General features: G+C 43.5%; 1 protein-coding gene across 4 annotated transcripts; it reads right to left on the bottom strand.

Moving 5' to 3' along the window:
* Window positions 1-6,579: 6,579 nt before the first annotated feature.
* LOC125353821 (seminal vesicle secretory protein 2-like) lies at window positions 6,580-10,469 on the bottom strand. 4 transcript variants are annotated; one of them, XM_048349496.1, is made up of 7 exons: window positions 10,354-10,469; window positions 9,784-10,095; window positions 9,699-9,711; window positions 9,100-9,269; window positions 8,668-8,739; window positions 8,095-8,415; window positions 6,580-6,734 (listed from the first exon to the last, which is right to left on the bottom strand). In XM_048349496.1, the coding sequence occupies exons 1-6, from the start codon at window positions 10,424-10,426 to the stop codon at window positions 8,135-8,137; spliced, it is 921 nt and encodes a 306-aa protein (XP_048205453.1). In that variant the 5' UTR covers window positions 10,427-10,469; the 3' UTR covers window positions 6,580-6,734; window positions 8,095-8,134. The 4 variants fall into 4 exon arrangements, 3 of the variants coding, with proteins under 3 accessions (XP_048205453.1, XP_048205450.1, XP_048205452.1); XM_048349493.1 differs by having other exon boundaries at window positions 8,095-8,739; XM_048349495.1 differs by lacking the exon at window positions 6,580-6,734 and adding an exon at window positions 6,743-7,056 and having other exon boundaries at window positions 8,095-8,739.
* Between the last annotated feature and the right edge of the window lie 417 nt (window positions 10,470-10,886).

Raw genomic sequence — 10,886 nt, 5'->3', positions numbered from 1 at the left:
ACACATTGGACCTGCATCCTAGGAAGCAAAATGTTTAATTTTGGGTTAGAAAAATTTAGGTTAATAGTCACATTTGTATGAAACGATTCCAATTTCTTGATCTTGAGAGTTTATGAGAACACAGGAGAGAAAAATGGGAAGGTAAAATCTTAATTTATGCCAAAGAATTGTCAGGACTAGATATACACTTGACTTTTAACACACTGAATATAAAGAATAACACACTGGTTTTATATCATTGTACTTATACCACATGCTGCATATTTGAACCTTATGGAGTTTCTCTTAGACATATTTGCTTGCACCTGAACATTGGGCTGAAAACCTATTTTGTTCTGCTTTTAAATTTTACCAGACAGACATACAGACACACAGACACACACATGAACCCTGAGCGCTCTTAAAATTGCTTTTCTGATTGGCCATTTAAGTTTTCTGGAATTTCAGTGGCAAATGGTATTAATTTGGCCATAATAGAACCACGTGGTTGAATAAGAAAGCAAGAGAAACCCTTCCTAGGAAGTAAAAACTTTCACAGTTTATCTGGCAAGGAAATGAAGAAGCCACATTTTGAAAAAAAAAAAAAAAAAAAAAGAACCAGTTTGGAGACAGGACATGAACAAAACACAGACACATGGTGCGGCTTAATACAGGTGGATATCTTTAAGCCGCCCCGCCCAGCCCAGGGGAGTCTGGCACACTCATCACCTGGGGGATGGGTGGGACTCCACCTTCAAGAGTTTTTGGAACCTTGAGGGAACCAAGATGGAGGAATCTATTGCCCGCCACGTGCATTGACCAGCTAGAGAAAACAGGATTTAGCCAACAACAAGCAGAACTTAACCGAATCTCCAAGCTTAACAAACATCAGTAACATGAGCAGAAAACCTTTCTTTGCATCTTTCAAAGCAGCTTTTTAAAATCACATCAGACAAGCAACTTTCCATCCAGAAAAAAACTCCTCCAGTTTTTGGTATCTTTGAACTGGTAATTATAGGAAATCCAACCAAATTACTTATTGCTGTATCAAAACTCTTTGTTTCCCTTTTTAATATTCCATTTTAGTTTATAATTTGAGGATTTTCCTGCCTGTAGCCCCGGGCGCCCCAAGCACGCAATCACCGCTGCCTCCCTGTCCCCAGAGTCAGGCGCCCACCGCTCGTGAACCCGAGTATCGCTCTCCGCACATGCCCTGCGACCTGTTCGCAGATCGGGACCTGGAAACGCCAGGTGGGTGGGGGCTCCCGGGAGACATGGTGGCACCCGCTCCGGGCACCCCAGTCGCCTGCGTCGCCACCATTCCCAGTGCTCCCCTGCCGCGTCTCTGAGGGACCCATGCCCCGCCCCACCTCGCTTGGCACGAAGCCGCCATGGCAGGACAACTCTTTCCAGCGCCGCGTCCCGGGACTCGCAAAGCCCCGCGAGCCCATTCCTGTTTTCTCTCTATGCATTTGCATTTGCCCCATTCTGGTGGGGACCCTCTCCTCTAAACACAGTCATTAAACGCAATCTGTGGGGTTGCTGGACCCTGAAATTCCCGGCGGGAACATGCGTGGGCGCCAGATGTTGGGATCTCTGGGACCCCTTTTTCCCCCTATCTCCCGGGGAAAATGCCTGAACCCCAAACTATGAAAGAGCACTCGGCTTTGTCTCCCGCCCGCAGAAGGCAAAACGTGCTCTTGTGGATTGTGTTTAGCTGAGAAGAGTTGCCGAAAACCTCCCCCCCCACACACACACCCCTCCCCCCCGTCCCCTCTCATGTGTCAGAGGTCGGCACAGAAAGGAAGGCTCTGGGGAGACAGTCTGAGGATTGAACGAGTCTCACCTGCCCAGGGGGCGGGCAGAAGAATTTATTACGGTGACAAAGGCGGAAGGGGAGGGACTTGGGGTGACTAGCTAATTGGCTGAACTGGACTGCCCATCAGGTGATGTCATGGAACTTCCTCTATGGGCGGAGATTACAGACCCTAAGAGCTGGGTCTCTGTAGAAGTCCCCGCCATGATGGCACGCACGTGTTCACCCCCCAGGGGTGGGGACTTCTTTTCTGGTTGAAGCTGGAAGATGGGAGTGGCTAGCTTTTTACACTGCCCCAGGGCTGGGAGAAGGGCAGCGTGAATCCCCAACAGACTGGCAAAAAAAAAAAAAATCCCTGAGAAGGAGTCAGTCAGATAGACAGACAGACAGAAGGGCCAGGGATAGCTGCATATTTTTCCGTGGCATCTACCTTGTGATTTAATTCCTCCAATTATACACTACCTCCTATTTTCCATCAACTCTCCCAAACGTCAACATATTACAGATCTCATCAAGAGATTCATCCATTCCAACATTGCTCAAAATTTGAAGTCCAAAGACTCCTTTGAACCAGACTCTTAGTTGGGAAGCCTGTGAATACTTAAAAAAAAAAAACATACTTCTAACATGCAAAGGCGGTGAATAAACATTTCTATTCCAAAAGGGAAGAATAAGAGAATATTCAGGAATGAATAGGCCAAAGCAAGACTCAAACCTATCAGGACAAACATGCGGGACATGTGTTGGTGCCACGTGAGATTTCATGGATTGAGCAGCGCCCCCTCCCATCAGCCTTGCCCACTTCAGACCACTTGGGTTGGCTCTGATTGTTGCCTGGGGTTTTGCTTGGTAGACATCCCACATTCCTAGCATTTCCAACTTCCTTTGGTCTCACTCAGAGCTTTGGCTTCAGACTCATAGGTGTGTATGTTGCCTGTTCCATGCCTATTTGCCTGCATTATAACTGTCACATACTGCATGGTTTCCCAAGCTTTCCTTTGAGATCTTGGGGGTATACTCCATGATCCCATCTTAACCCTTGCATTATGCCTTCCTGAAAAGCCAGCACCATGTGGAAGATGGAATCAACCACCAGTTCAAGAAGCTAAAAGGGCCCCTGGTGCTGTGGCTGCACTAGCCCCTGAATGCCTGGGTGCTTGAACCTAAGTAAACACTCCTAGATGTCCCCATATGATTGCATGTTGTGTGTTCATGTACCCCAGAGGTACTCCTCCTCTTCAAGGCAGACATTCAACAGAAGTGGCCTTAGGGGAAGGGTCTTGACTCAAGGGGCTCAGCAATTGGAGTCCCTACCTTGCCCATGAGATCAACTTCATTGCCCAAGATCATTTCAGGAAACAAAGGGTCTAGACTCTTCTGGTTAGGAGCTTGGATCACAGTGTGGTCAGTTTACATGGGCTTTTTTTAAGCAGCCAAGAAGCAGGGCTTCAAATGGAACCCTTGAGAAAAAATGAGAGGTACTACCCAGGTAAAGCTGTAAAGAAACAGGAAGAACAACCAAGCTGTAACCATGTCAGTAGCTCTGCAGTTGTATGTGCATTGAACTTTAGACACTTTCCTATTACAATACTTTTTAAAAGACAAGAATAGGATATCATCATAATTATACATTCATGTTCCCAGGAACCCAAATTGAGAGACTGCTACTATGGGACAATAACAACATAAAGTACCAGAACCATAAAGACAAAAAAGTTTCTAAATCTGGTATTAGTTAAAATTTGATTGTTATAAGGTCAGGGGAAAACACAGACAATAAATTGTTTTTGATTCAAAGTAAAAGAAATGCAAATGGAGTTAACTCATTACACTACAAACGAAAAATGGGGCAGTGATAAGCAGACATATGGAAAACAAACAAGTGTGATATATCCCATTATGTGATTGAAGCTAAGCTAGAATGGATTCAAATTTGATGGTTATAAGTTGATTTGATTATCCTATGCAATTCCTAGGGTAATGACCAAGAAAGTATTTATAAACTATACAGGGCTCTGAGACTTGGAATAAGGGCTCTGAGACATGGTATAAGGATGGGTAATAAGATGGGTGAATAGCAGACCTCTGTGTTTAGAGTTGAGTAAACACCTCTTTGCACAAATAAGATATGCTATTAAAACGTTTAAAAATATTTTAATTAGCCTATATTAGTTGTATAAAGGGGTTTCATTGTGACATTTCCATGCTTGTATGAGATGTACCCTGATGAATCTCACTCACGTTCTCATTCCCCTGCATCCTCCTCTCAACTTCTTAAAACCGGTTTAATGGTTCTGTTTCGATGCAGGCATGTGAAGTGCTTTGACTGCGTTCACCTTCCACCTCCCCTCCTACCAGTACCCGGCTACCCAACAGAGCCTGTTTTGCTCTTTCCGTGTATTGGTATGTACTATGTTAAGATATAATTATATTTGAATTATAAAATAAAGGCTATCAAATTAATCCCCTCTGTTGTTGTCTTTCCCCATCCCCTACCTTCCTATTGTTTAACAGCTCTCAGTGAGCTTCCTTTGACCTTACTCATCTATAGGCACAATGTATTTCAGTATTACTCATCCACCTTTCTCTTTTAGGGTTGAGTAACTCTTGACAGCTGGGTGCCATTGGGTATGGGCAGGGAACTAAGGACCCAGAGTGTTGCCTTGAAAAAAAAAGTATGAAAGAAACCCATCCTATCTGATGACCTAATTTGGCATTAATAAATGCCAAAAAGGTAGAAAAGGAAAACCTTGAACAGTCAGCAAGATGGTAGCAATACATATCAAAGTAGATATAAACCAGTAAGGAATATGAAAACAATAGAAAAAAATTTAAAGTTGGTTCTTTAGTGAATGTTAAAAGTCGGATGAACATTACAAGCCAGGATACCATAAGACCCCTGTACATCCACGTTAATTGCTGCACTATTCACAATAGCCAAGCTACGGAAACAGCCTAGATGCCCTACAATAGATGAGTGGATCTAAAAAAATGTGGTATCTATACACAATGGAATTTTACAGAACAATTTAGAAAGAGTAATATTATGTTGTTTGCAGGGAAATGGATGAATCTAGAACAAATCATGATAAGTGAGGTAAGCCAAGCTCAGAGACACAAATGGCTTGCGTTTTCTCTCAAATGTGGAAGCTAGAACTAAAATATACTGGGACATAATAAATTACACAGGTCTCTTGTCATTCACACACAGTGAGACTAAAAAAGGATACTCTTAGGAGAGGAACACAAAAGTGCAATGGCTATGTGCATCTGAAATGAATTACAGAAAATAGAAACAATAGGGTTTTTTTTTCTTTGTTGTTTTTTGTTTTATTTTCTGTCTTATTTGTTTATCTGTCTTTGGGAGGAAAAGGGAGCATAGAAATGGAGGGACGGAGGGTGAACAAATGCAGCTGCGGTACTTACTGGACACTGTGTTAAAAATGAACTGTACAACTTGTGGGTAGGGATGGGAGGAAAAAAACTGAGAGAGTGACATTATCCAAAAAGGAATTTACTCTTTACCTGACTTATATGTAACTATAACCCCTTTGTACTTCTCCTTTATAGTAACAATTAACAAGGTGAGGTGTCCGGGGACTAAAATTCAGACAAACAATTCTCTGGATCTACCATGAAAATGAGAGATGTTGTGAGTTAAGAAAACCAGAAGTGAAATCGGGCATATTCCTGAATACATAACAAGAGGCAATTTTAAGAGAATATTTGAACAAATGTACACCAGCAACAGGAATAACTTTGATATTGTAGACAAGTTCCTAGAAACCTACTATCAAGAATAGGTAGGAGGGCTGGGGATATAGCCTAGTGGCAAGAGTGCCTGCCTCGGATACACGAGGCCCTAGGTTCAATTTCCCAGCACCACATATACAGAAAATGGCCAGAAGCGGCGCTGTGGCTCAAGTGGCAGAGTGCTAGCCTTGAGCGGGAAGAAGCCAGGGACAGTGCTCAGGCCCCGAGTCCAAGGCCCAGGACTGGCCAAAAAAAAAAAAAAAAGAAAAAAAAAAGAATAGGTAGGAAATATGATTCCATATGTATAAAATATGATTCAAAAATATGTAGAAAACATGACAAGTTTATAGCAATTAAATCTGGGGGAGATGATTGATTGAAGATGATAGACATGTTTCTGTGGCAGAGATGGAACTGGCAACAAGACCTTTATAGAGCTTAGCAAGTTTTTTGACTCTTTTGTGTTGGTTTCTGCTCCTGAAGGATTTTTTTCCACTGGACTCTTCCTCATAATAGTAGAAAGAAGGGTGTTTCAGTAACAGTTTTCCCCTTTGAAGACTCCTCTCTCAAACTATCATGTTTGGCCCTCTGGTCTTTCTGTCTACAGATAAGATTTGTTTAGCCCCCTGCCTCTTGCTGAAGTGGTATAAACTTAATCTATTACTCCCTGGAACATTTGAATCTGAAAGGGGTTGAAGAAGGAGATTCTGTGAAGTAAGGGCAAGAATGGACTGCTATGGACAGGTGGAATGGAAAACACAAATAAACCAGTGATTTCCAAAGCAGTCTAGGAAGGCTGTTCCCGAAGTCCCACTAACAAAAGGTCATGAGGGGCTGTAGACTTGGTTTGCGGTGACATATAAGGAGACTGGAGGAATTCTAGTGCTGGATTTAATGTTACATTTCTAGCCAAAGGCTTATATATGGTTCTAAGAATGCCCCTTTCTTTTATTTTGGAACTGGACATTGCAGAAATTCTCACCAAGCCCCTGACATTGGAGGAACCAAGAGATCTCACGAGTCAAAACAAATGATGCAGAAGATTAACTCTTTATTGGAAAGCAAAAATTTTGAACAATCTCCAAGTTAAAGACAAGCAAGCATGAACGGGTGATCCCATCCATAGAAGAATATCTTGGGGCACATGGGAGTCTGGATCACAGATTTCACTCAGGTCAGGTGACTCCTAAAGAAAGAGGGCATAGTGATGTGAAGCCAGTGCAGAGTCAGGGGTCAAGACATGAGCTGTGGCCCCAGTCCCTTTTAGCTCCATCTGGACCAACTCCTGCAATATTGGGGTGGTAGACCCCTAAGTCCATGGGGTCCATGGTTTCTGTTGCTTTCCTTTGCTCAGATGAAGGACTACTTAATGGAAACATGCAGGGAACACCATTTTTTTTCCTCCTTGGACTTCAGATTTCTCTCCTGACATTGCAAATATTCCAACTGGGACCTTTGGTTCATCATCTTTGGTCCTCCCTTTTCATCTCTCCTGCACCATTACTCTCCTGTATTGTGAGGGAAAAAGAAGCTAAGGGTAGGATCTACAAAGGAGGACAGATGCACGGATATGCAGAAAAATGTACTCACTGTTCTTATGGCAACTTACACTTTACTAATCAAAAGCATAGGAATTTAAAAGGTTACAACATAAGCTTATAAGTATGTTTGGATATGTGGTACATATTTAATTTTATAATAGATACGTGAAAAAAAAAACCCAAACCACACCACTAAAGCTGGATGTGGTAGCCTATACCTGTAACCCTAGGTACTTGAAATGTGGAAATTGGAAGGATTGTAGTCAGAGGCAAGATGGAAAAATAGTAAGACTCCCCAATCCCATCTCAATCAATAAAAAGCCGAGTGTGGTGGCATGTACCTATTGTCTCAGCTATGTGGGAAGTGGAAATAGATTCTAGTTAAATGGGTTCAGGCATAAATATAAGAGTCTATCTCAAAAACAAAACAAAAAACAACCCATCTGGGTGCTAGTGGCTCATGGTTGTAATCTAAGCTACTCAGGAAATTGATACCTGGAAGATCATCGTTCAAAGCCAATCTGGACAGAGAAGACTGAGAGAATCCTGCTTCCAATTAAGCAGCAAAAAGCCAGACTGGGTGAGTGACTCAACTGGTAGAGCATCAGCTATCAGCTATGAGCAAGAAAACTGAATGAAAGCTCAAGGTCCTGAGTTCAAACTCTGGTACCGATGCCTCCCCATCTTCCAAAACATACAACAAAAGCAAAAAGGGTAAGAGTGTGGTTCAAGTGGTAGAGTACCTGTCTAGCAAGTCCAAATCCTAGTACCATCAAAAACCACACCCCTCCAAAGGAATAATAGAGAAGACCATTGAAGATTCTAAGGCTACTTTCTGTATCTTGGCCAATGCCCACCTCACTATCACTATCTTACATTTCCCCAAAGTTTCTAACACAACCTTACCATGGAAGTGGACAGTGGATAGCATTTCCATTATGGGCCAGGGGACTTTGCATGACTACTTATAAACATGTCTCTCTCTTGTGGGCTAAGAAAACGTACCTCAATATTGATCCAGGTCTTCAGTTAGCCAATGAGTGTATTAAGCAATGGATTTCATCACTATCCCCTTCATACATCTGCAGTGCCCGCGACTAAGGTAAGCAGCTTTTAGTTGATTTTGGCCATGTAGCTGTTGTTTGTATTGGACCTGATACAGTTGTTGTTGTTGTTGTTGTGTTGGCCCTTGATAGAGCAAGCTTTCCTTTGTCTTTACAAATTGAACAATGTGGTTCTGTCCCTGTGGGGCATAGACTTCACCTTGCTGAAGGATCTGTGGCTGCATGCCTTTCACGCCAAGTGTCTTCAGCTGACTTGGCTGGCCTTTCACGACAAATGTGCTCCCCTGACTTGGCTGGCCTTTCACGACAAGTGTGCTCCCCTGACTTGGCTGGCCTTTCACGATAAGTGTGCTCCCCTGACTTGGCTCGCCTTTCACGACAAGTGTGCTCCCCTGACTTGGCTGGCCTTTTACGACAAGTGTGCTCCCCTGACTTGGCTCACCTTTCACTACAAGTGTGCTCCCCTGACTTGGCTGGCCTTTCACGACAAGTGTGCTCCCCTGACTTGGCTGGCCTTTCACGACAAGTGTGCTCCCCTGACTTGGCTGGCCTTTCACAACAAGTGTGTTCAGCTGACTTGGCTGGCCTTTCACGACAAGTGTACTCCCCTGACTTGGCTCGCCTTTCACGACAAGTGTGCTCCCCTGACTTGGCTCGCCTTTCACGACAAGTGTGCTCCCCTGACTTGGCTGGCCTTTCACGACAAGTGTCTTCTGCTGACTTGGTTCACCTTTTATGACAAGAGTCTTTTGTTGACTTGGTTCACCTTTTATGACAAGAGTCTTCTGTTGACTTGGTTCACCTTTTATGACAAGTGTCTTTTGCTGACTTGGTTCACCTTTCACAACAAGTGTGTTCAGCTGACTTGGTTCACCTTTCATGACAAGTGTGTTCTGCTGACTTGGTTCACCATTTATGACAAGTGTCTTCTGCTGACTTGGTTCACCTTTCACAACAAGTGTGTTCTGCTGACTTGGTTCACCTTTCACAACAAGTGTGTTCAGCTGACTTGGTTCGCCTTTCACGACAAGAGTGTTCAGCTGACTTGGTTCGCCTTTCACAACAAGTGTCTTCTGCTGACTTGGCTCACCTTTCACAACAAGTGTGTTCAGCTGACTTGGTTCACCTTTCACGACAAGTGTCTTCTGCTGACTTGGTTCACCATTTATGACAAGTGTCTTCTGCTGACTTGGTTCACCTTTCACAACAAGTGTGTTCAGCTGATTTGGTTCGCCTTTCACGACAAGAGTGTTCAGCTGACTTGGTTCGCCTTTCACGACAAGTGTCTTCTGCTGACTTGGTTCTCCTTTTATGACAAGTGTCTTCTGCTGACTTGGTTCTCCTTTTATGACAAGTGTCTTCTGCTGACTCGGTTCTTCTTTTATGACAAGTGTCTTCTGCTGACTTGGTTCTTCTTTTATGACAAGTGTCTTTTGCTGACTTGGTTCACTTTTCACAACAAGTGTGTTCTGCTGACTTGGTTCTCCTTTTATGACAAGTGTCTTTTGCTGACTTGGTTCACTTTTCACAACAAGTGTGTTCTGCTGACTTGGTTCACCTTTCACGACAAGAGTGTTCAGTTGACTTGGTTCACCTTTCACGACAAGTGTCTTCTGTTGACTTGGTTCACCTTTCACGACAAGTGTCTTCTGCTGACTTTGCTGGGGAAAAATGCTTTTGGATTGTTGTTGGGTTTCAATTCCTTCTGCAGGGCACAGTGCATCTGTGATAGCTACAGTTTGCTGGGCCAATTGTTGTTGTTGCTGCTGTTGTTGAATGCCAAGATCTTTGGTCTGTATCTCATATTTTGTTTTGGTAACAATGCCTTCTGAATGTAAAACTCCTTTTGTGACTATTGGTACATGGTGTTGAGACTGTTGTTGAATCTGTTGTGCAATTAGATGCTCATAGGAACTACCTGGAAGCTGGCTTTTCATTTGGCCTGGTAATTGATAATAAGAACGTGTGAGTTACATTACCTCTAATGCCTCCTCCCAAGCCTTATCTAGACCCTTTTTATGGAATCACCGATGATTCCCCAAAGGATTTGGATTTTGGTGGAGAAGACTCAGTTCGTGGTGAAGAAGAAAGGATGTCAGAAAGTGCTTCTGTTAACCCCCCCCTCCACCCTCCACAGAGGAACCTTAGAAGATATTCTCCCTGAAGGACTTTTTCCCCACAGCCAGCCTTTCCCACTCACCATAGAATGGAACACCAGTTGCTTGCTTCTCCAGAATGAGGAGCAGAGAAAGGATGAAGATGGGGGACTTCATCTTGCTAGAAAGATGTTAGCTGAGAGCTGAGTGGAGCCTCTCGTTTATATCTTCTTCGACTGTGTGTGCCACGGGTGTGGCTGGTGCTAGAAGGCACTGGTCCTTGCTTATCTGCTTCCTCTCCTCTGCACAGCTGGGGGCATTGTTAATATACCCAGGGACTTTGCATCAGGGACACAAGGTCATAGACCATTTCCTACTCCCACAATCCCTTTCAAATGTTTATCAACCCTGAGATCATCACTCAGCAGTTCCTCCATTTCCAGAAGAAATTCAGACTAGAGAAGGGAAGAGGCTCACTTGAGGCTATAAAAAGGAATCAGAGCCCGATCATAATTCAAGAAAGGACCTCTGTTCATGGTACAACCCAGAACTTCTGTTTCCAAATGAGCTGTAGAAGCATCCTGTTTTATAAGAATATGAGGGGCAGAATACACAGAGGCAGATAAACACAACGAGA

Source organism: Perognathus longimembris, chromosome 6 (genome assembly GCF_023159225.1).
Source record: "Perognathus longimembris pacificus isolate PPM17 chromosome 6, ASM2315922v1, whole genome shotgun sequence".
Lineage (NCBI taxonomy): Eukaryota > Metazoa > Chordata > Mammalia > Rodentia > Heteromyidae > Perognathus > Perognathus longimembris.
The sequence above is the reverse complement of the archived record's forward strand: the minus strand, read 5'-3'. Positions and strand labels throughout refer to the sequence as shown.

Bases quoted from the DNA above. Each gene is read 5' to 3' on its own strand.
- LOC125353821 (XM_048349493.1), bottom strand. From the start codon at position 10,426: ATGAAGTCCCCCATCTTCATCCTTTCTCTGCTCCTCATTCTGGAGAAG. The intron at 10,096-10,353 runs GTGAGTGGGAAA...ATCAATTACCAG, and splicing joins AACTGGTGTTCCATTCTATG to GCCAAATGAAAAGCCAGCTT. The intron at 8,740-9,099 runs GTGAACCAAGTC...TTGTCGTGAAAG, and splicing joins GAACACACTTGTTGTGAAAG to GCCAGCCAAGTCAGCTGAAC.